The sequence below is a fragment of the Bombyx mandarina genome, chromosome 10 (genome assembly GCF_030267445.1).
Source record: "Bombyx mandarina strain Sakado chromosome 10, ASM3026744v2".
Lineage (NCBI taxonomy): Eukaryota > Metazoa > Arthropoda > Insecta > Lepidoptera > Bombycidae > Bombyx > Bombyx mandarina.
Window position 1 is genome coordinate 4,295,279 of NC_143217.1, and position 26,725 is coordinate 4,322,003.

At 34.9% G+C, this 26,725-nt stretch overlaps 1 protein-coding gene across 1 annotated transcript; it reads left to right on the plus strand.

Annotated features, from left to right (window-relative positions):
• The first annotated feature begins 1,555 nt into the window (after nucleotides 1-1,555).
• LOC114249230 (multicopper oxidase 3) lies at nucleotides 1,556-26,379 on the plus strand. Its single transcript, XM_028182719.2, has 5 exons — nucleotides 1,556-1,890; nucleotides 2,358-2,457; nucleotides 2,586-3,664; nucleotides 15,156-15,335; nucleotides 25,658-26,379. Exons 1-5 carry the CDS (start codon nucleotides 1,746-1,748, stop codon nucleotides 26,026-26,028), a joined length of 1,875 nt encoding a protein of 624 aa, XP_028038520.2. The 5' UTR covers nucleotides 1,556-1,745; the 3' UTR covers nucleotides 26,029-26,379.
• Nucleotides 26,380-26,725: the final 346 nt, after the last annotated feature.

The following is a 26,725-nucleotide window of genomic DNA, read 5'->3' on the forward strand; positions in this document are numbered from 1 at the left end:
GTAACCATTTTACACTTGGTGGGCCGTGAGTTCGTTCTACCACCCACGCAATAAATAAATAAAATATTCTAATATTATAAAATATATTCTAAAGACATTAGTTAAAATGTTTATAATTATTATGCTCATAAAACACATAGTTTAAATGTTTAAAATGTGTCTAGCTTAGTAAATGCCATTGTTTTTACTTTCTGTGCGTGTGTGTGTTTTTTAGTATTTCCACTTTTTGAATGGTTTGTTACGCCCTGAAGCTTTCGATTATTTGTTTAGATAAATTGTAGGTATTTAATTATCTATTCTATATGACGAGTTTACACACAACCATTGCGCACATCAATGAACTATAAAATATTATCAATTGACCAACCTTGAAAAACCATTTCGCATAAATAGTATTTCAAAAATTTGAAACGCCTTCGTAGATCAATCCTAAGGAATCAAAATTTGGATTATGAGATATAGAACAGGATCTCAAGACGTTGAAAATATTTACATATTTATATTGGCATATTCTTGTTACGTCAATCTCATGGTATATTAACTGTTGTTTTGTGATGTGATGACATTTCTTCTTCGTGTTCTCAACAATGAATAAATTGGATATATTTGTACACAAAGTAAAAAAAATATCCGTGATCCTATGTTTTGTTCATAATGAAATATTATTAACCTTGTTCCTTTCAATCACTACAGGTCACTTCTATCAATTTCGTTTATCATAGTTAGGTACTTACGTTTCTTAAGTTTCAAGAAAAATAAATGATCAGCTTAAGTTTTTACAGTGAAAAGCTTATCACTAGAGAAACTAACAAAATTTGAATTTTTTTAAATACTTTTTATTCCTATTTAGTTCGTTAGCGTGAGTTTCTGGTTTTTGAATGTATGTTGATAGGATTGGTATTCATAGATATTTAGGTATTAACGCTTGGAAGCTAAATCGTATGTCCCTTTTATTGTTTGAGAATATTTTCCTGAGATTCAACTCGTATAATCTAGCGTATAGAATTTTTTTTATTCTTTTTTTTATTTTTTATTCTTTATTTATTGTACACACAGTTAATATTACAGTAATTGCGTAAGATATAAAAAATGGCGAGCTTAACTCAACAATTGAGTTTTCTACCAGCTAACCGTTATCTTCTAGATATTTCTATTTATCTTCTAAATAACAGCAGTTTGGGATCAACATATAAATTAAAATTCTGGATAGCAACATTTAAATGTAAAACTGAATACATATATGTAAAATGGAGTATATGAAAAATATAAAAGTAAGGTTCGAAGCATTACTTTTATCTTTATCTTAAACAGAATTACACATTCTGAAATTACATTCTCGTCCAACAATTTTGTTTTGTGCTCAGCATGTGAGTTATTTTGAAGTATATGTGTATGTATATGCCATCGAAAGGGAGAATATCATAATTGTTGCACAACATATCGTTACGCAACCTCATAGAGAGAGTTCATTCTTCGCCAATTTGTTTCTGAATACGAGGTCCAATCAGGGCTTCGAATTTTCGCCTCAGGCCTGCAGCACTCGTTGCAAAACAATTACTGTGAACTGACTGACTAGCCACATTACCAGTTTCCAGTTGATGGTCGTCTCGCGTCGTCGTGCGCGGCACCGCTGCCCCACTTTACAAGCGCGTTCACAACTTTTTTTGAAAGATTTCGCCATATAACGTACGTCATTCAAACATGTAAACAGTGACTCGTTACATGCAAGTTAAATTAAATATAAAATGGAGCCGCCGAAAACCGCGATGGAAGTGCACGGTGTGCCAGTGCAGAAACCAAATTACATGCTCATGTCCTTACAAAGGATATTAGTGCTTGTTATTATATTCGCATGCGTTCTAATTGTAGTGCGCTACACACCGATGCCTGGTAATTACGGTTTATGAACTAATTAGCAATACGCCTATGTCACCTTCACACTTTCACACTATTCATGGGACGTGCGTATAAAGCAGAAGTTGTCAACATTGAAAATAATTTCATAACTGAGAAAAGTTTTTTGTAGTACATATCCAATCAACACCACATTGATTGTCAAATAAAGGCGATTACCAAATCAAATATCGATCAAATATCAATTAGATTAAATATCAATTATCGACATTAACGAAAATGAAATTATATTTATCCGTGTCTTAGCCACGAAAATTTTTTGTAGGTAAAGTTACGCAAACTAAGACTAACGTTGATTTATAAGCTGTCTGTCTGTATTTAAACTACACGTAAAACTTCTATATCCTTGACCCGGTTAGCAATTGTTACCTTAGAGTAATTGCAGGTCATTAATACGAAGGTAAAGGGAAGATATTATTATAATTTTGAAATTTTATTTGCAGAAGAATACTTTGAAAACTGCGACAGAGAATGTCATGAATTAGACTGGCCAATGATTTGTCGTGTGAAACTAGTAATCGAAGTCTACAAAACTCTTAGCAAGTAAGTGTGAAATGTAGACGTAATTTTATTGTGCAACCACGTAACAGTGGCATTTAGAATTAATTGGCTTCGGAATCACTTTTGAGTTTATTTTACGGTTAATTCATAATTGCTATCTTCTTTCACAGATCATGTGGCAATTGTACTGATAAAGATGGAACAGGAGAGTGTCCGTCCACGTGTATATCCGCAGACGGACGGGAGCGAGGTGTTCTCACAGCGAACCGTGCTTTACCAGCACCAACGCTTCACGTCTGTCACAACGATATCCTCGTAGTCGATGTAGTGCATAGAGCTCCGGCTCATGCGTTATCTATCCATTGGCGCGGTCAACCACAAAAGGAAACGCCTTTTATGGACGGAGCCCCAATGTTGACACAATGCCCGCAACCTGCATATACCACATTTCAATATAAATTCCGAGCATCTGCAGTTGGAACACATATGTACCACGCTCACTCCGCAGCGGACGCTGCTGATGGGCTCGCAGGCGCCCTTGTGGTCCGACAATCTCCTCGTCAAGACCCATTGAGGAAACTGTACGACACTGATGCTTCGGAGCATACAATATATGTTTCCGAATGGGGTCATTCAATGGGACCCTTGGCGGGTATGATGTCGAATGTTCCTAAAGCTGAATCGCTTCTCATAAACGGGAAAGGAAAGACCGTTGAAAATATAGATGCACCGTTAACTAAGTTTTCCGTTGAATATGGAAAGCGGTATAGATTTAGATTAGCATACGGTGGAGGATCGAAGAGTTGTCCTATTCAATTTTCTATTGAAAAACACGTTCTCACTCTGGTCGCTTTAGATGGAAATGGAATAGAACCGGAATATGTTAATTCTATTGAATTAGGTCGAGGGGAGCGTGTTGATTTTATACTAGAAGCCAAAAGAGCTCCGGGCGTGTACAAAATGTCCGTTGTGGCGCATCCGGATTGTCAAGATAATTTAAAAGGTGCAGCTGAGTTGGTTTATACAAATAAAGATAAAGCAGTGTTAATTAAAGACATTGACGAGCTAAATAAAGTTTATCGTAAGTTTAGCACAGTGATTAGTGTGCAGTGTGAGGACGAAAGCGTCTTGTGTTTGACAGAGGCTCGTGGCTATCAGCAGATGCCCTCTGAACTGACAAAGACTCCTGACCGGACTCTCTATGTGCCTTTTAATTATTCCACAAGAAGAATATCAGCGAAGCGAGTCGGTAAGTGAAAAAATCTGTTTTGTTTCTTGAAGTTAACGCTTTGCAAATATAATTATTAATTTACTTGAAAATTTCATAAAATAATTAGTTTTGTAGCTAATTTGAATTTAGGATAAAGTAAGAGGGTATCACGAGCGAACTTGGTGCATTTAGTAATTTTTTTTGCGTGTTAAGGCGTAGAATCACTTTTAAATGTTTATATTAAACAGGAAATTGTAATAAATTTATGATTTTTTCTTTGTGAACATCGAAATGAACAGTTTCTAAAACTAGTTAAGTGTCGTTATGAAATTATCTTTAAAATCTAAATTATAGGCTGCCCAGTAGTAATTATATGTGAAACGCAAAAGAAAAGCGTAACAAAATGATAAAACATGATTTCCCGACATCAGAAATATTAAGACGAATCTTTTTTTTACAAAAATCGTCCTTATTTGAATTCTTGTGTTTTTTTTGTTTTTTTTTAGTATCGATAAGTCTATTAGAATCCACTAGTATTTGAAATAAATTAATTTCACACTGAAAGGTTGAAGCCATTTTTTTTTGCTTAGATGGGTGGACGAGCTCCCAGCCCACCTAGTGTTAACTGGTTACCGGAGCCCATAGACATCTACAACGTAAATGCCGCGCCGCCCACCTTGAGATATGAGTTCTAAGGTCTCAGTATAGTTACAACAGCTGCCCCACCCCTCAAACCGATACGCATTATTGCTTCACGGCAGAAATAGGCAGGGTGTTGGTACCTACCCGTTCGGACTCACAAGAGGTTCTGCCACCAGTAAAAAGCAAGCATATAAATTCTAGCTTGTTACTTGGAACATTGATTTGCTACTTGTAATGTTATCGTAATATTATAGTTTTAGAATTACATTGTTTATCAAATTATGGTTTTTAATGACTTTTGTTGTTAATGCTGCATTTGCTATCGATAACAATGTGTTTAACTACTTTTAAGAAGTAGCGTTCTTAAAACAAAATTCGTAAACCCTTTGCTTAGTCTTTTTTTTATAAATGAAACTAGTTCGTAGTGCCTCAATCGAGAAATAAAATACCTAAACTTTTCTATAAAATAAACTTAAAACAAACAAAAGGAATCCGTCCTACGCGGGACACATCAAAGGGAAAACAAAATTGTTATTTTTAATTAATTCCGAGCATTTTCTTAATCATCTACCTTTTAAACCTTCTCTGGACTTCCACAAATAATTCAAGACCAAAATTATCCAAATCGGTCCAGCCGTTCTCGAGTTTTAGCGAGACTAACGAACAGCAATTCATTTATATATATATAGATAGATACAAAGATAAAATAGAAAGATTTGTTATATATTGTTGCTAGCAGTTTCAGTTGTTTTTCAAAGTTTATATATTTAGAGCATACAGTTTATAAAAGCTGCGTTTCTTTTGGTGCTACCTAGTCGTTCGGAATCTAGACTGTCGGTATCATGCGAAAGAGGTTGATGAGTTTTTCTTTTTTGATGGATTTCATCGGAACCATATCGAGTTATTTTTGCATAGATTCACTCATAAAGACTTATGTAAAGATTGATTTTTTTTTTTAAATCGTTTCTTATTTCAAGATTACTTCGCGTGAATTTGATTGGAATTCATGAATTTCATTTATAAATTAAATTAATTAACGTAGATAAGATTTCCTAATTAATTTAACTATCGGACCGCTGAATCTATCTACCTTTTCAAAAATGTATTTTTTTAATATTCCACATGGGCGATTGTTTAGAAAATCAGATTCACATTAGTGTTTTTATACAAAGGTTAGTACTAAGAACAGATAGCTGGTCCAAAAACAAATTTATATATGAAGTTTTACTGGTAGTAGGACCTCTTGGGAGTCCGCGCGTGTAGGTACCACCACCCTGCCTATTTCTGCCGTGAAGCAGTAATGCGTTTCGGTTTGAAGGGTGGGGCAGCCGTCGTAACTATACTTGAGACCTTAGAACTTATATCTCAAGGTAGGTGGCGCATTTACGTTGTAGATGTCTATGGGCTCCAGTCACCGCTTAACATCAGGTGGGCTGTGAGCTCGTCCATCCATCTAAGCAATAAAAAAAAAGTACGCTATTCAATAGTCTTTCATAATAATCTGTAGTGTTCTAGTGTGTTAGCAATAGTTATAATGGTTTTTCTGTGATTTAATTTTACAGTTTTACTTGTTATTGGTGATTATCATGTTTTTGACACATCCAATGTTTATATAAAATGTTCATCACCGTCCGTTCACACGGGGTAGAAATGAAACTTTCAGAAGTATTAAATCCTTGTGAATGTGTTTGTTTCATTTAGTATCGCTTTTTCGTTTCATGTAGATTCAAATCACAATAGTGCTTATTCGACGATAAAGATACCAGATAAGAAAACCGTTATATTCTATTAATCAAATAAATATCTTTGGCGAAGATACTGACCTGTGTCCCATTGTTCAGTAGGAGGTTCATCAACCATTAGAAAAATGATATGACCAATAAGAAATAAGCGATACAAGATATAATAAGATTCATTATAGCTGTTATAAAAATAACTCAAAGGAGTCTTTAAATACAATTTGCTCGAGATTGTTTGACTTAAAAAAAACTTACACGACGGGTATTCGCTTTGACCTTAAAGTTGATGTATTCTTGCTAATCGGAAATATTCGAATTTTTAAACTGACTCGATAAGCGTCATTAAAAGAAATCGTTTACAAAACGTTAAGATCTCTTCAAAGAAAATCATAGCGTAATTTCTTAATTTGTTTTCACGTTTTTAAACGTTTCGACCCACTTGGCTTTTAACAATGAACATTACGATTAGCTCTCAGAAAACAATAATGAGCAAAATTTTTTTTCGACTTTGTTTTTTAGAAAACAGCAACGAGCTAACCGATTTGCCAAATTCAAGTAGCAGTACTTGTACAATACTAATGAACCTTAAAATAAAGTAATGAAATACATTTTTATACGAATCATAAAATCCGCGTGAAAGTAAAAGGGAGAAGTTTGCATTTTGCAACCATTTCGATTTGCATTCCATATTATGTCAAGAAATATTGACTTTTTTCCGATATTCCTGAAATATATATACTAAATTTATTTAGACCTAGAATAGCAATCATGCTCTTATCACGAGTGTCGTAAAAGGCACTTAAGGTACATATTTACTATAGTGGGCGGCAGTGTTTCCTGGCTATCATACTAGGATGCTGCGATCTTCAGCCGGAATTTGTTGTATTGTACGCCCTGTATTGTAAGCCTGCACAAGGAGGCTCCACTATCCTATCTACTTCAGCCGCAAAGCAGCCATGTTTTCGAGTTTGAAGGTTTAGGATAGCAGTCATGCTGTATAATTCCGAGATGGCTGACGTACAGTTGTCGACTATCGTCTCGATGACCCATCAGTCGGACATCCTAGGAGTGGCGCCGTTAGTCTGGTTCTACAACCCTACGGTTCTATATGGGTTCTGACCCTGGGCGGAGATCGGATGTCGGGTGAGAGAGTGCAAGGTGGGTCGTTTTGTAGGTAGGGCCATAAAACATCCTTGGGCCCGCGGTCTGGTCTCAATCTCTGTAGACCGCCAAGTTCCACATATCTCGCGCATCGCCTAAGCTCGGAAACTACGAATGAGGTTCGGCGCCCTGCCCAAAAAAAAATACAATGTGCTCTTCAACGAGTACCGGTAATCACTTAACAATAATTTATGGTTTTATCTCTAATTATGGCTCCAATTATAATATGTTTATCTGCCTATTTCTGTTCAACTATTCGAACTTATAATCCTTGTTGCAAAACAAACAATATAAGCCAATTATTAGGGCTGCCTCGAGTTACACAATGACTTTTGTACGAGCGTGAGAAAAAAAAAGCACTAATATCGTAACATGCCGCGTTCCGTACCTACAATTGTAAAAAGACGACAAAAGGGTTTTAGGCAATGGTTTTAGAAGACTTGCATTGTAATTTGATTAATTTATATAACTTGTATTATTTTCGATTGTATTTCAACTCCAATGTTTACAACTACAACTACAGTTCTTATAGCAGAATAAACTTGTTTCACGGTACTGTGTACTTAATAAAAAAAAAATTATATCACTAAAAAGCGCAACATGTGTGCTATATATTTGTTTCTTAGCTCACTAATGCCGACTTCTCGTTATTCAAGATAAGCGTTTCGTTTTGCAAGCTCATTTTTTGCCATTTTACGCAATTCTTTATTACGCTCTGTGCATAAGTTAGTAGTTGTAAGAAAGTGAACTAATCACCGTATGTATATGGTCACGTCCGCGCCGACCGCATGTAATGTTGTCTGATTGCTGCATTTGCACGGGCGTCTCTCGGAAACTTGTTACGTTTCGATTCCAGAGGCGGATCGAGTTTGACCTATAGTTATTTATAATGTAAACTTTCGCAATACTATGCATATCATACAATAATAGTATAATGCTAAGTTAATTTCTCGACACCGACGGAAATGTAAATAAATTCTTACTGGTGGTAGGACCTCTTGTGAGTCCGCGTGGATAGGTACCACCACCCTGCCTATTTCTGCCGTGAAGCAGTAATGCGTTTCGGTTTGAAGGGTGTGGCAGCCGTTGTAACTATACTGAGACCTTAGAACTTATATCTCAAGGTGGGTGGCGCATTTACGTGGTAGATGTCTATGGGCTCCAGTAACCACTTAACACCAGGTGGGCTGTGAACTCGTCCATCCATCTAAGCAATAAAAAAATTAAATAAAAAAATGCACAGTTTGGTGAAATCGCTTTATACGGATTGTTTGGTCGTTTTATTTTTGCTTTTTTTACTTGGAAGTCTCTATATTCCCAAAATACTAGCACGACGAGCGACGATAGATACAAATCCACAAATTCATTGATATCCGATCCGACCTCTATGTCTCCAGGGCATCTCTTTAAGGCAGGTCTTCTAATAATAATATTCATTCAATTCTATTTTTTTAACTTCTCAGTAGCTTAAGTTCGATGATCGATATGTTTGACAAAAATAACAGACTTCAGGGTATTATTCTAAAACAGAACATAGCGTGAAAAACGACGACCAGTGCCGGTGAGCTATGTACGACATAATACACTAAAAATAGCGAAAATCCTTGAATAATATTTTTTTGTGATGCACGCAATGTAACACGATTACAAATCAAATGACGTGTCGGATCAAGGGGTCGGGCGTCAGTCCGTTTTCATCGCTGCAGACAATTCACGAAACTTGACCTTAATCTATACATATAAATAAAATTACAGTGTCTGTTTGTAGTATTGGAATAACCGCTTTTTACGACATGCATATGAATATATAGTTATATACGGTACATACACCAAAATAACATTTTTTACAATTTTTGTCTGTCTGTCTGTCGGTCTGTTTGTTCCGGCTAATCTCTGGAACGGCGAGACCGATTTTGATGAGACTTTCACTAATAGATAGCTGATGATATAAGGAGTAAATTAGGCTACTTTTTTTAGACTAGCTTTGCCCCGCGGCGTCACCCGCAGTTATTGTCGTACCGCGCGCAACATGGTGGGCTTCGCCTATCAATAATAGAATTTAATGTTTCCGAAGCGAAGCGAGGGCGGGTCGCTAGTTATTGAATATATTGAAACGACAAATTCTTGATAGTTGTTTAGTTTAGCAGTTCTCCACTTACCTTAAAACTTTATAAAAAAATTCTAGTTTTTCGATTTTATCATACCCTATTTATTGTGTCTAGTATCGATGAAATTTTTGTAGTAAATGAAAACGTGTTACTGCCAATGTCATGATCGTGCGCCTTTTCGGGTAAAAAGAACGAAATCGAACGCACGAACTCTACAAAAGTATTGAAGTCTCAGGCTTCTCTATAATGACTAAGCTAAACCCACATCCACTCTAGTAAAATTCTAGCCATGTCTGAGTTAGACTCGCACTCGCTTTGTTCCGTTTCAGATATCGATAATGTCATGATATTGGTGCCAGAAATGCTTTTAACAAAATTCTTTTTTAAAATTTCAATTTACTTTCGTTAGGGTTCCAATTATTATTATGATTTTAAGAACTGTTCTTTAACTATGTTAGTTAGTTATTTTTAAAACTATAATTTGAAAATATATTATATACTTTCCTTCCTTTCTTTCCTTCAGAAAACAAAATTACTGATACGTATTATTTAGGATGTGAAGTCTAGAAACAAAGTGAAACTTATTTTCATATAGTTATTTTCATAGAGTTAAATTAATATCGAAGCATGGTTTGGAATCACTGGTGGTTTCTAAAATAGTCCCGACACACCTTTTTCTGCTATCATTAAAAAATCAGATACAATTTTTTTCATGCCTAATTTAAAGATTCAATTCCAAATGGATGTAGTAGATTCAATAGTTTTTGATTAATGAATTTGCGACTCTCAAATATTATTATGTGATAACAATGGCCACATTTGCGTTTATATTGAAAGTCGATTTTTTAAAGTAGCTTTTATCGCGGGCTATGAGCACGGCGACCGAATCAAGAAATTCCGTAACGAAAATGAAACCTAACACTCCCCACTTCATCTACCATGTAGCTCGGGTTCAACACATTCACACCTTGCACTTGTGTAGTATTTGTGTCAGTTTGTGAAGAAGCGCGCGGCGTGACTTCGCACTGCATGCGCATCATGAAAAGTCTGCCCATCTCTCTCTCGCGCTGTCTAGCTTATGAGTGTGAAGGGGACAGTTAATGTTTTGCTTTTGTTAATGTTTATAAATATAGCGTGGTCTTATTTTATTATTGTTTTAATATTAAATTATTATGGTCTAATTATAATTGTATAAGTTAATAAAAAAATGCAATAGCTTAACCGCGGCAGTCCCCGAGTGCCACACGTGCTTTTTATTTCTAGAAAAATAGACATTCGGAGTATGTAATATTAGATACTAATTGAAAAGTTTCATCATCATCATCATCATCATCAACAGCCCACAGTCGTCCACTGCTGGACATAGGCCTCTCCCAATCTACATCACTGAGCCCGGTCTGCGGCTCTCCTCATCCACTTCTTGCCGGCCACCGTGCGGAGGTCATCGCACCATCTAGCCAGGGGGCGTCCCACGTTACGTCTTCCGCTGCGCGGTCTCCACTCGAGAACCCGTCTGCTCCAGCGATCGTCAGTCCTACGGCATATATGGCCAGCCCACTGCCACTTCAGCTTTCTGACTCTTTGATTGAAAAGTTTACTTGATAAAAAAATGACTTTTAATTAAAGACAACCGACCGATCGATGTCCAATCGCTATCTCCTAACCCGTACGTACGTAAATAAAAGTGAATTGTTTTGTTATGTATTTACAGTTTAAATATTAAATGTAATGACTAATAAGTAAATGTGTACTATACATAATACCTGGGATAATCTGGATTGCGGCCAACAAAGTAGAACTTGATTAATTATTACGCTCGAAGTCTCCAAGAGAATATGTTAGCGTTGTTGCATCGTAAAATATAGCGCAAAAGAAAAGTTGTCACAGCACTTTAATGCTGTTTTATGGCTTTGCGTGTTAGAATATTTATTGCCGGTTCATGTCTAGGTTTCAAATGGAAATGAGACTGAAAACTATAAAAATGTTTAGATTGTTCCAAGAAAATCATAAATATCGCAAAACTGATTTCAATACATTCAAACATCGCATAGGCTTAGTTAAAAACGATTTTCAAATATCACTGAATTATTCGCTCTCGTTTTCTATGTGATCTTTCTAAAATTTTAAATATCACGTGAAAGTGATATGTACTACAGATTTTTTTACAGTTTTATCTCGCGTTTATTGTTTTCATTTAATAATTTCCGAATTAGAGCTTCGATTACTGTTCCCGATCACGAACCGTTAAGGTGTTATTTCTCAATTTTTTAATGTTATGTTAACTGCCATCTATTGCATAATATATAAAAAGAAATTTTTACTGTTTCCTAACACACCAAAAGAAAGAATAAATTATGTAATGAGAATAAAAAAACCAAGATTAGGTAGTCAGCAGTTTTAATTATATTTACAAATTATTCAGGATATTTAACTATACTATATAAAGTTGCTTTCATTTAGTTTACTAGTAGGTATTGCGATTTGATATTATCTTTTTTAAATTTAGCAACATATATCTGGATTTAATACTCGTATAATATCTCAAGTGCTTAACTATATTGCGTTGAAATATTAATGATGGGTATTAATTAAGCGGGCAATAAAAATAATTTTCCCCCCTGTATTTTCTGAGATACGTGACCGACAGTAACCACTTTATTTTTTATTGCTTATATGGGTGGACGAGCTCACAGCCCACTCGGTGTTAAGTGGTTACTGGAGCCCATAGACATCTACAACGTAAATGCGCCACCCACCTTGAGATATAAGTTCTAAGGTCTCAGTACAGTTACAACGACTGCCCCACCCTTCAAACCGAAACGCATTATTGCTTCACGGCAGAAATAGGCGGGGTGGTGGTACCTACCCGTGCGGACTCACTAGAGGCCTACCACCAGTAAGTACGCAAATTATAATTTTTTGATGATGTTATTCCTTCAGCGTGGAAGTCAATCGTGAGCATTTGTTAAGTACGTATTTCATTACAAAAAATAATCATATACATTAATTACATTAATTAATAAATTACTTACAATAAGCTACAGCCTACTGAGGTAACGAAATCAGCTTTTGTTGCATTAAATTCGCTTCAATGGCGACATAATGGAGCGTTGGCAAATTTTAACGTTGATGGCAATTGCTTTACTGTTACTTTTTCAACATTAATTCAAAATACATGCCGTCAATTACTGTTTTATTGAGTAGGAAGACCAGGCTGTGTCCCAATGTGTCAGTGGTCATCGATCATTGACCTCAACAGCGAGTCACACATTCAAGCTGCCTTTTTTGTTATTTAATATTATTATCTATTTCAGTGTTTTATTCTTATCAAAGACTACCTGATCCGGCAGACTTCGTAGTGCCTCAATCGATAAATAAAATACCTAAGCTGTTGTATAAAATAAACTTAAAACGAACAAAAGGAATCCGTCCGACGGGGGACACATCAAAGGGAAAACAAAATTGTTATTTTTATTTAATTCCGAGAATTTTCATATTTATCTACCTTTTAAATTTTAATCTTCTCCGGACTTCCACAAATAATTCAAGACCAAAATTATCCAAATCGGTCCAGCCGTTCTCGAGTTTTAGTGAGACTAAAAACAGCAATTCATTTTTATATATATAGATAGATAGATAGTATGAAAAACGATAAGACCGTTACGTAAATACGTCCCTTCTTTTTACTTCATTACTGGGCATCATGATCATCTGCTGGTTGATGTTGTGACTACATCTATGGTGATTGTTAGTGTTTTGTAAGGCTAGAGCTTGGAATTAAGAGATAAACGGATTTAGCTCGCAAATCTAATGCCTCTGGTAAACTGGTAATGGTTCAATTGCCGCAGGCTATGTATGTTGTTCCCGACTACCATGTGATCACAACTACGATAAACGTTTGAAGTTATAAAACAAAATAATAAATAATTGTAAAAACGTTTATTATATAGCGAAATAAATAGCTCTATTTATTCAATCAAATCAAATATGGTAGGCAGCGACTTGGTTCTGTCTCTGGCATTGCTGAAGTCCATGGGCGACGGTAACCACTCACCACCAGGTGGGCCGTATGCTCGTCTGCTGTATATATCCAATAGTTTTTTATTTAGTTTTATCAGTTGATCAGTAGTTTATTAGAGGATTGAATAATGTGAATCCCTCACAAGCTTCAAGGCCTTTATGGTATAGAAGAAGTATGTGAGCGTTATAGGTGAAAATTTGCCTTGAAATTGAGTTACCTCGATGTATGTACGTATGCTCTTACTTCATAATTGTGTAACCTTGTTATAATTCTTTATAACATTAAAATCAGTTAAATTAGTAAGTGAAATTGTGAATTGAAAATAATTAAATACTTAATTCTGTAAAATAATAAATGTATTATATTTATCTATTGCAAACAATACAAATAAACATCTTGACTTTTTTTTTTTTTTTTAGACTAGTGAATCTGATATACATACATATGTTGCCGTCTATAAATAAATATATATTTGTTGAATTTGCTCGTGCGCTCTCTATCGTACTTTGACGTTATTACCGTTGAAACATTTTCTTTAATGCCAACAAACAAAAAAAAAATACAAAGCTTTAAAACAAGGAACATAAGCATAATATAAAACAAATAAGCGCATAAAAACAAATAATAATAAAAACTTTCAAATCAAGTGTAAGCTGAGAATGAAACTATAAAAAATATATCTATACTTCTATACTAATATTATAAAGAGGAAAGATTTGTTTGTTTGTTTGTTTCGAATAGGCTCCGAAACTACTGGACCGATTTGAAAAATTCTTTTTCCATTAGAAGCCGACATTGTCCCTGATGAACATAGGCTACTTTTTTTTTTTTTTTTTTTCGGTTTCATGTGTGTTTTAATGTTTCCGAAGCGAAGCGAGGGCGGGTCGCTAGTATTTCATAATTATACAATATATTTTTATGGACAGTTATTATCCGTGAACACAAAGCTGAATCCGAAACGAAGGAAATTTCAAAATTAATAGATGTAATAAATGCGAGGTTGTTCATAGAAGTGTTGTAAGTTGAGAATTAAAAAGAAATCAACAAGGTTCATAAAAATATATTTAATGAGGTGTTGTTGTTTTTGTCGCTGAAGATATTTGATGTATTATTTTATAGGCCATTATATAATTTCTTATTTTTTATGATTGAACGATTACTGGTGGCTCGTAGGCATTTCCAGTTTCATGAGGACAAGTGAGCGAGCAAAGGCTCAGCCAGGAGGAAAGAATATATAATTTTGTACATTTACCATGAATCTCGACATATGACTGTGTTGATACTGATGAGTTTATCACTATCATCTCTTCCCGCCTATTTCTGCTGTGATGCAGTAACGCTTTCGATGTGAAGGATGGAACAGCCATTAACACTGGTGGTAGGCCTCTTGTGAGTCCTCTCGGGTAGGTGCCACCACCCCGCCTATTTCTGCCGTGAAGCAGTAATGCGTTTCGCTTTGAAGGGGGGGGGGGGGAGCCGTTTGGACTTCATATACTGAGACCTTAGAACTTATATCTCAAGGTGGGTGGCGCATTTACGTTTTAGATGTCTATGGGCTCCGGTAACCACTTAACACCAGGTTGCCTGAGGTCGTTCACCTATCTAAGCAATAACAAAAAAAAAAAAAACTATACAATTGAAACTTGACCTCATGTCTCAAAGTGGGTGCCGGCGCTCACGATCTGATGTTTATGGATAACGTTAACCGCCAAACGCACGTTGGACTATGAGTTCGGCGAGTAATTAAATATTTTTGACTTGATGCGCTTAATTCCCGAAATACATAGATTGATAAATGCATGGTCATATTGTCCAATTGTAGTGTTGGGTTTTGTTTTAAGAGAATATTTTTATTTCAGAGAGTTGGGGTCAATCTGACGGTCATCGTTTCACATATCCGGCATCTCCACTGCTCACTCAAGGAGGCGACGTGGGACCCAACACTCTGTGTCCTGAAGGGCCCGGCGAGGGCGACGAATGCGTCCATGTTAAAAATATTCCATTGTATTCTACCGTGGAAATTGTTATGTTTGATCAAGGTAAGCCGGTTCGCAAATTACCATTGTTTTCAGCTGCTTAGGCTGTTCTTTTGATTTTATTGCATAACGGAGTCCATAGACATCAAATTGGAACGCACGATTGCTTCGCGATCAACATAAGCAGAATGTATCCACGAAGCTGACTTACAATATGCCCTATTACCGTGTTATTCTATATGTAACAATGATTTAATTCCCTATGAACTAGGTAAATTAGTAAAAATCCTAGTCTGGCTAATGTTAAGTAGAAATGGTCCGTTTAAGTACATATAAAGATGTAGGTATACTTTTTTATTATTATCTAAATTATATTAGTTTTTTTATGTATATACTTGTTCACATAAATTAAATACTTCATATTATATATACTACATAACATCACATAAAAAATATAAGTTTCTCCACAGAATTTCGACAGCTTAGCAAAGTGATTCGTAGTATTTAAATTCAAGGTTTGCGTCATTTAATGAATTTTATTCGTAAAGGCTCATATAAATAAAATGAAAATTATGAGTTAAAATGAAACAATTAAATTACTATAATTAATGTTAAAATATTAATGGCGTTAGAAAGTTTGAAAGTATGTTTATTAAAGAAAGTTCTTTTTATATAATTTTAATTCATAAGTATTTTCTGTCCACCGGAATATCATGATATTCTGTAATATAGTACAGTGGAATAATTCTGTGACTTTTTGGCGGGAACGCGAGGCGTGAAGTTGTGTGATTTGTTTTATTTTGTCTCATTAGTGTTTCTTCAGGTTTAAATGTGTAATAACGGTGGTTTATTAACTGTTTAGTATCTGTGAAAGTGCACAAATATGGGAAAATGAAACAAAGCTACTGAACGTAACTTCTCGGGATCTTCCAAAAAGTCCACTGTAAAAGTCTCAGTAAATGACCACTATTTTACTGAGATTATACTTCATCCCATATCATCTCATCTCATTTCATTTCGTTTTCATTTCACTTCATGCCATCTTTCATAATATTTAACTTCATATCATCTCATAATATCATTTTCATACAAAAAAGTTAAAATTAAAATAAGATTTGACCTAAAGGTCTTAGCTACCAGGTCATAAATCCCATAAAAAAAAAATCTGTACCTACGGTTTTTCTGTCTGTCTTAACAAAATAATATAGTTAAATAGTACCAATTCGTAATAGCCTGAGATATTTCTAGGAACTTTCTTAGTCCAGACCTGCGTTCAATCCGAAAGCAACACTTTCACAATCGATCCAATCATGTAACAATACGAAAAGACTAATTGAGTTATAGCCGTGAAATTAAGAATCAAAAGCATATTTCTATTAATAATTCGGTTACACAAATTACGACCGCAACGATTCCAAGGTCGTTGAATAGTAAATTTATTCATAACCGGTTTTCGATATGGAAATGACCTTGTAAATTGTTTGTTTTGTGTCGAAAGAATTAATTTGATAGTGGCATCGCTGAAAGTGGCAGCTTTGGCAATCCAATTGTTTGGTGAACTCAATGTTTGTTCAAAATAAGGACAAGGTTTTTGGACCAATGAAAGGGAATTTGTGTTGTATACTGACCGGTCTTACATATACTTACACTAATATATTAGATGCAAATATAACTTTACTGGACACCTAATTAAGTAATATCAATTATTAATAATAATAAGTTATTGTAAAATAAAATTTAATTATAAATTATTATTATAAATATTATTATAATTAATATATTAGACTTGTCCCTGGCTTAGTAACGGTCGACAAGTTTTATAAATTAAGTCACATAGGGTCACCTAGTCCCAAATTAAGATTTACTGTACTGTGGGTACCAGAGACTGATATACATACTTATGTACATTTAAATATATACATTGTTACGCCGGTAAGAGTAACGCCATCTGTCGTTGAATAGTAGAAACGAATATCAAAAGAACGCATAACAATGTATAAATAGTAAACACCCAGATAAGTCTCAAGTACTCGTATAGTTAGTATATTAAACAGCCTATTTAATAGTGTCAGTGTCGTAATAATAGCGCTTCATATTTTAAAATAATGCCTGATTGTCGTAGTTTTTTTTTTTTAGCTAAGTATATTTTATAGGTAGCTTGGATTTCTATTGTAAAATATAAAGATATATTTACAGAAGGCGTTATAACGTGTCCGCGTTGTATGTCCACAAAATTTGAGTAAATCTTGTCTGAGTAAACACTTTAGATTCTTTAATAAACATTCTTCAAACTGATCAGCTCTTTGTGATGTTTTGGCGTTAATATTTTTTAGGTGATTGATTTTGGGTGATTTTGAAAAGCTTTAGTCGATATTTGGAAGTGATAGAGAGTAAAATTTATTGCGGCTTTTAAAAATACGGCTACTCATGGAAATTGATTTAATGTATAATAATTAAAACTCAACGCTCATCATGAGTAAATCAAAAGTTTCCTTGTGAATTTCGAATATGACGTATTGGTACATATTACTTTATACTTTTAAAGATTCGAAGCTAATATTGGAGACAGTTCAGATCGGTTTGGGGTCAAGATACGTACGTGTCTTTGTGCAAACTACAAAGTTTCTCGGAAGGAAGTTTCTCGGAAACGCTTAATTCTCCATATATTTTTTATTGGTATAAAAGGCATATGACGCAAATACTTGAATCAGAATATTTTGTAAAACGGATCACCTGAACATTTTCATGTGGAAATATTGTTTGGAAACATAGAGAGGGAGAGGGTGTGATTTATTTGTAAATAAAAATGCAAAACATTAAATACAAAAAAGTACAATGGGCGGTCTTATCGTTAAGAGAGATCTCTTCCAGACAACCGTCAGGTAGACAAGAATTAATTCAGGTAATAAATTACCCGCGGTGTACGTATCCATTGTAAATGTATATAAATATATATATATTTTTAGCAACGGCTTAATAATTTAAATAAATAAAAAAAATACGTCCCCGCTGGTCGGTCGGTTGCCCCTCCAGATGACGTCACGAGTCCACGTGAGTGCTCGTCATCAATGGCTCCGCCCATCGACTTTGACTTAAGAGGAAGTCGCCTCTAATACGGCCTCTCCTGACTGGTGGACGTCCACGTTCACCTCGATGTCATGACCGTCTTCAATCTCTGACGATGCAGGACTCACTGTGTGCACAGCGTTTCTATCGGGGTGTTCTATGATATCGTCATAGAAATAGATTGTTTGCATTACCATCATGATTTTTGTACCATGAACCATTAGTAAAAGTTAGTAGTTTTTGTGAGCATTTTACATCACATTTCAGTGTGTTCATGTATAGTAAGTAGGCTCTTGTTGAGTTACGTTAGATGTACTGACGACATGGCACTGTTACCATATCGGGTGTATAATATACTGTGAGAGTAAAGTCTGGTTGACATGGCCAAGTTAACATGTCAAGCCAATACACTCGTAACGTGAACTGCGTTACCACGTCACACCTTTACGTGAACTTTGTTACCACGTCACAACATATACGTGAACTATGTTACCACGTTACAACATCTACGTGAACTATGTTACCACGTTACAACATCTACGTGAACTATGTTACCACGTAAATCTCTGCGTGAACTATGTTACCACGGTACAACATCTACGTGAACAATGTTACCACGTAAATCTCTGCGTGAACTATGTTACCACGTAAATCTCTGCGTGAACTATGTTACCACGGTACAACATCTACGTGAACTATGTTACCACGTTACAACATCTACGTGAACTATGTTACCACGTAAATCTCTGGAAGCATGCAGTCAACCCCAAGAATGTTTGACATTACGCGTCACTGGTGACTCAACTAGTGCCTGAACCCTACGAGGACTCGGCCTTACCTGACCTCCACCAAAAATTAAATCAAATCGTGAATCTGTAGACTAGCGTTCGCGAGTCAACCAGAGGGCCCATTATGCCCCGTATCATTATTAAAGTTCCGAGTTTGTCAGTCAGACCTCTGACCATCTTAAGACAGAGCAACGATCTCCTGGCCCATTCGACGTATGATGCAAAGCAATCTGATGCTAATTGCATAGCATTATAAAGAATATTGGCATAGTCTTACTTTTGCGGACCCAACGGCTTAAAGTCTTTTACGAAGTTACCCCACGTCCGGTCACTAGACAATCACACGTGTAACCAAGTACGCTCATCACTCTTGAGACAGCTCAAAACTCGTGACAAATACTCGGTGCCTTCCCAGTTAAGGATCTAGCCCGTTCTACTTCCTTACACAATGTGTCTATGTATTGCACGGCAGGGTAAAACTTAGAAATAAGGTAACCATGAGTTCGATCTGAATTTACGAATCTAATGGATTCGGTTAACATCCGTGCTGATGTGGTAGTTGCCTCTTTATTGTCACAACGCGTGGTGGAACTATTTTACATCTATTCTCAAACGCGGGTACAATCGACACGGCGATGGAACAAGACGGCATCCCGTTTACATGATCACCGACTTGGACAGTCGGACTGTTGTCTAATTGACGTATTGATGGAGTGTGTTGCCGACTAGTAACATTTTGAACCCTTCGAATGTTATTTCCACCCATCGAAACTGAGCATTCAGTCTCGAGCATGTTCTATCGCGTCAATAAAAATAGACCGTAAGGTCGGTTGTGATAGTCGTTGACCTAGTTACTTGGTGATTTATTACATTTCATAAGAGGGTATCCGACAAAAAATCTACTTCGCACCAAGAATCGATATCATTAACGCTGGGATCAAAATTAGAAATATAAAAATGTTTCGACCTTACTTTGGACAGTGCACTTAATGCTCCGATGATCCTGTCTGTAGCGTCGTACGCGCGGGACTTTGACGGCGGCGGTGATGTGATTCCCAACGCCACCACGGGTCCGGCGCCACCACCGTCCGCGGTCGAGGGACGTGCGTCTTCTATCTGCGACCCTAGCGGGCTCGACTCACGCGCAACGTTCACATTTGAGTTTTAAGCAATTAAACGCGCCAATATTATTCCTAATTGGTCTCGAACATTCGGCGAATGCGAGCGTCCTCCTACCCTGCTTCCAGTTACACGTATATCGGTCATTACGTTGTTAATTTAATGCAAATTTTAAAAACAAACTGTATGCCAGGATAACCCAAAAGCGGATAGGGCACAAGCCCTATCCCACTTCTGATTTTAGCAACGGCTTAATAATTTAAATAAATAAAAAAAATACAAAAGTGGGTAGGAACGATCGACACAGAATATTAAATCTAAGACAAGTGAACGCTGCGCACGCTGCTAGCAAAAGTGATCCGAGGTGGCGTGATGTCCCCGCCGGTCGGTCGGTTGCCCCTCCAGATGACGTCACGAGTCCACGTGAGTGCTCGTCATCAATGGCTCCGCCCATCGACTTTGACTTAAGAGGAAGTCGCCTCTAATAATATATATATTTTTATTGCCTTTGTAGGCAGACGGGCATACGGCCCACCTGAGTGGTTACCGTCGCCCATGGACTTCAGCAATGCCAGGGGCAGAGCCAAGCCGCTGCCAACCGCTAAATATTTATAAATGTATATATAATGATAATTTTGCTATTTTACACATAAAAAAGAATAAACAATTTACATACTGAACTGGAGGTAGTTGTAGATAAGCATGATGATTTTGCTCGGGTTGCATCGGTTGCATAGGACGATGGATGAAGGAAATGTCATTCTATCGCTTGGAGTAGATAGACCTTGTGGAATAATATATTCAAATTCAAATTCAAAATCTTTTATTTCAACTTAGATGTCAATATGACACACTTGTTGAATGTCAAAATACAAATAACAATGTTAACTCTACCACCGGTTCCAAAAAAAGCCACAGTCCTGAGAAGAACCGGCGAAACAAACTCAGCGGGCTTTTTTTTTTTTTTTTTCTCATATATTTTCTTTTTTTTAAATAAATAAAAATATTTACAATAAAAGAAAAAACAAGTCAAAAAATACAATTAAAAAAATAATAATAATAATGAAAAATGAAAAGGCCAGGAGCGAGCGCCTCATATAAATATAAATCATTAATGATAGCAACTCGAATCCTCAACCGTATAAATAAATACGAAAATAAAGAATATTTTACTTGCACAATTCGTACTGCAAGGTTGAGTGGGTTCGTAGTATTGGGAGAGTGAATTCAATACGCAATATAAACTGCAATTTGAAGTAATATTTACAGACGAACCCATAATCACTGTTGAAAATGATATACAGTTGAAGATCAATGAAATTGATACAACTTCAAGTTATTTTAACGTTAGTGAATTCGCGCAGACGATGAAAAGTAAATATTTTTAACATCGTGTAGTATAGAACTTCATATATGTTTTCAAAATACTCATGTAGACACGTAAATGTAATTGAATGTTCCAATCTTAAGATCTTATATGAGAAATGACGAAGACAGTAAATTCTCAGGGTAATGATTTTATTTTCTCTGCCGAAAAAAAAAACGAAAAATGGCTACGTTATCCTTAAAACTGATTTAAGACAAAAAATTAAATTCCATCGTTTCTACCTACTGTACAAAAAAAACCTCCCGTCAGGTCAAAAACATTACTATCAATATGGCATATATCGGCCTTAAATTTACCCAATATTAAATAACCTTTCACAGTCGATGTTCTTGGCTAAGTAAGATAGATACGAAGATAATTTCTGTTTTCAAATGTATAAAAACTTAGTGAAAACAAATGTAGATGTCAGAAACGTTCGGTATGCAAATAAAAAGGTTTAAATAAAGAAAACACGAAACCGCTTTTAAGCAAATCTCGTAAAAATAAAAAGTACTCATTATTAATAAAAGAGTTTTTTTTACATTGCTTTGTCATGCAAAAATGGTTTTCATTTATGTTTATAGCAGAAAAAAAGTATTTTTTTTTATTACAATAAATTTTAAATTATACAAGAACTTTAATTGAAATACAAATGTATTCATTTTTAGAAGACACCTGATCTTTGAATTTTTCTAATTGAAGTGAACTAGACTATTTAACTTAATCATCTATCTTTACTACTATTATTATTACGAATAGGGATATACTTAGTATGGCCATAAATACTGTTTTAATTAAAAATAAATAAAAATTCTATTGCAAATAACATTTATTACTTTTACAGTGTGTTAGTTTAATACATAAATGTAAAACAATTTAAAGTATAAAAAGCTTATTCGAAGTGATCTCCATTGGCTGCAATATAGTTCTTTAAACGTTGAGGCCAATAGAATGAGGTCAATAGAAGCACGCACTCTTTCCGTGCGAAAATTTTTCACTGTCAATCGTACGGATTGTTTTAGGGACTCGAAATTATCATGGCGCTTAGAGCAAGCCGTACTCTCTAAAACTGACCAAAAATCATAATCCAGCGGATTAAGATCGGGACTAGACGACGGCCAGTCTTCAGCTCTGATGAAGTCCGAAACGTTCATTTCCAACCAAGACTGCGTAGACAGAGCTTTATGACCTGGTGCCGAGTCTTGCTGGAAGGACCATTCTTGATTATTGAACATGGTGTTGTTAAGGGGCTTCACTACCTTCTCAAGAATGGTATCTGGCTCCATACCTACTTTGTGTAATGCAATCACAACGATTCGGTTCTCTTTATCACCCCACTCCATTTTAATATCGCAAAATATTGTACAATGTATTGGCGCCAAAATGAGAAAACACAATGAGCAATCATATAAAAATGACAGATTCCAAATTCAAATGTAATATTTTGTTTATTTTTAATTGTAACAGTATTTATGGCCAGACTAAGTTAAGTACATATATGTATATAAGGATCAACTATACAATTTGAAAGCAACCGATTAAAATATATTATTTTTTATCTCATTGAGCTAACAAGCACGCAGACCACCAGATGGAAAGTGGCCACTGTCGTCCAAGTACACCAGGGCACGTCCAAGTACACAAGCAAGCTCAAGGAAAGTGTCATAATATATAAGTGTGTAGGGAAGAATAAGACAGCGTTCCATACATGTCTTTCCTTAAGATTGTTTGAAGCAATACAGCTCGTTAATTTTTGAGACGTGTCGTAATTTTCAATAAATATCCATTGTAGAAGTTCTTAGACATATTATGAATAGGAAGCTGTCAATTCTGTCTTGTGAAACTTGATTACTATCTATCATTATTAATCTTTTACATTTACTCTCAGATGATTTAACCTAATTGCTTGTTGACGGATGTGGATGACTTGCAGCAATAGGAATTAATTAAATGCCAGCATCAGTTTTCTTATGGACATGTCGGCCATTTTTATTTTGCATACTAATCACTGATGTTAGTTTCGTGATTTAGTATTTCCTTCAGTTTTAGGCAGTCATAGACATAATCAAAATGAAATTTTCGGTTTAATCTCACATTTTTCGTGAGCACACAGCAACTAAGGTGTTATAGGATTAGGATTATATTAAGTTAAAGTGGTTATAAAATTTTAAGGTTATATTAATAATACGACATACTAATACAAAGACAACAAATAAAAGTGATTAAGCCGTAAAAGTAATTTTAATTACGTTTATTGCTTGTAAAAATGATTTTCTTAAATTTCGAGAAATTTATAATAGTATTCATAGTTCGAAAATTATATTCGCATGTGTCTGCAAGTATTTGAAAAAATAGTATATTTAATATTTAAGTTATTTCATACATTTGAAATAATATGCAATCACAGATAGTTGTATAAAATGCAATTTTTGCAGTTCAACCTTTTTTTTAATGAGTGATGTTTCTAATGTCAAAATATACATTAGTATTTTTATTTATTTGAAATTTTTAAAGTTGAAAATGTAAATTTGATTTTGTACATGTTTGAATCAGCTTTACTAAATTTTTGAACAGTAGGTACATATTTTGCATATGAGAGTAATTAATAAATAAGATTAGTTTGCATGCGTCATCCTCTTCTATTGTTTTTTGTATTTAAATTTTACCAACAACTTTCTCAATACATGTAATGACTATAATCAAAACGTCTAGGCTTTCGTTTTTAGGCATCAATCATTTCGAACGCTCAGATTCTAATCAGTACAGCCATTAATTTATGTCTTAGTTTTTGTTAATACACACAAATACATGAAAAGAGCTGAGGTAATTTTTTTGAAATGGTATTTCTTTTAACGTTCTAGAATAATTGCGATTCATCAAGACGTGTTATGTAATGTTACACAACAGTTTTGAATTACGTGTCTAATATATTTAAAATTACATAAAGAGGTTAGGTATTGAGGAGATGTTAGTCTCCTGAAATTTGATCTAGAAAAAGAATATTTTTAGAAATATAGTAATACAGCTTATAAACGTTGAAGATACGTATTAATACTTAAAATAGCCTATTAAACTAATGCTTCTTACTTGTAAAATTAACAATAGTTTTTAGAGGTAAAAAAAATGCGTTTAATTTTTTTTTCTCTAAGTATGCTGAAAGATCACCGAATGTGGATCAATCAAAAAAATTATATTATACAATACAATTAGAACGAAGTTGTTCATGATGAATTTATGTAGTTTTTAAATATCATGGTCGTGATATAGATTATGTTAGATTTTAAAATGTTTGACATAGGTTTTTTTAGCTTTGAAATTGTTTTAACACATTCATGGATAAAAAAATAATATTCAAATTTTTATTTTTATTTCTACGATAATGATTCACGACAACGAAGACTAGATTTCGAAGTTTCTGGTGGTTCTGTCTTTTCCAGCTTTACCAGAACGACGGTTTAATCAGAGTTACGACTCACGAAAGTCTTAAAGCTTAGTAAATGTATAACAACTTCGACACAGTATTACAAAAAATAACATCTTCTTATTGAAACCGAAGTGGATTTATATTATTTAAAATAGAAAGCAATAGTAAAGAGCCGTATAATGTTGGAGAGGCTTATTGTGATTTGATAGCCGCTAGTGGATATTGGACATCAAGCCCGTAATGGAAATTGAACATTCGACATTAAAACAGCAATAGTTATCATTGTGAAAGCTTTTATGTCAGACACATAAGGGCTAGTTAAATTAGTATTTTAAAGACAAGGAATCGCTTCTGAGAATCATATTGGAAGTCACGTTGAATATAGATGTTTACTGAGTGTTGGATCATCGCTCTCTAGTAGATTATTCATTTGAGACACAGATGTTCTGTAACATGGACCTGTTTGTGGTTTTCCTTTTATATAATGTCAACTTAAATAATTCACCTATACGATAAAAACTTCGTTTAGTATTCCAAGCGAACGTTAAAATGGTACGAGCCGTGAGCTTCCACGAGGGACGCAATTAGGTTTGGATAATGAGGCAATTTCTTTTTATTGCAGGTGGCGAGTCGGACCACATTTTCCATCTGCACGGATACGGTTTCTACGTTACCGGAGTGAGGGAGTTCAACAGGAGTCTGAGTAAGGAAACAGTCATCAAAATGAACGAAGCGAACACGTTATTTGTGAACAAGAATCTCATCAGACCCGTATTAAAAGACACTATCGTGATACCTAAATTCGGCGTAGTCGCGTTGCGTTTTAAGGCGGATAATCCGGGGTACTGGATGATGAGGGACGAAAGGTCGACCCACTGGACAAGAGGACTTGATTTCATATTAAAAGTGGGCGAACAAAGCGATTTAGTGCAGGCGCCTCCTGATTTTCCGAAATGTGGTTCATATGTCGGCCCCGAGTATTTTCTAATTTAAATTGTAAGCGTAGATATGTGTGAGACTTCGATGAGATAGTTTTGCTCAACTAATTTATTATTGTGATAATTTTAATGTTATGTAGATTTAATTATTGTTCATTTTGACAGTTGTCGTTTTTAATCTAATCAATCAAGTATGAAGTCTAGTTGTTCCAAGTATGTATTTATACATCTTGTATTCTTCGTGCATTGCTCAATCTGATTTACGAGTAGTTAAATTGCTTAGTTACAACATTCCTAGAAATATTAAGTGCCGCGCCTTCAATCTAAAATGCTTAATTCAAGCGACAAAGACTGTATACGACATTTAAAAAAAATCTTTACTTGTAAATAGATTATTGTTTTCAAATAATTGTTTTACTGATACCCTTTACTTTATAACAAAGTTTGTTAATACGGAAGATTATATGTTAATTGTATTGAATATTATTCTGATATTGGTTCTAAGTACAAGCTCACGATAAATTTGGTATTAGGAGATATAGGAACTCATAGAGAATACAGCTTAAAATAATTGCTAAATAATAGTATGTAACTTCTTCGGCTTTCGGGCGTCGTAGACATAGTCGAGCCACAATAGAATTTACGGTTTAATCGGAGCTGAAAAAATAAATAATAGTTTAAAAAAACTAACAAAATACGCTTTTATAGAAAATCACACTAAAAAATAGAAAATAAATCTTAATAAATTTGAA

Coding starts and splice junctions, on each gene's coding strand:
- LOC114249230 (XM_028182719.2), top strand. CDS start 1,746: ATGGAGCCGCCGAAAACCGCGATGGAAGTGCACGGTGTGCCAGTGCAG. Junction 1,891..2,357: donor GCGCTACACACCGATGCCTG/GTAATTACGGTT, acceptor TTTTATTTGCAG/AAGAATACTTTGAAAACTGC. Junction 15,336..25,657: donor AATTGTTATGTTTGATCAAG/GTAAGCCGGTTC, acceptor TTTTTATTGCAG/GTGGCGAGTCGGACCACATT.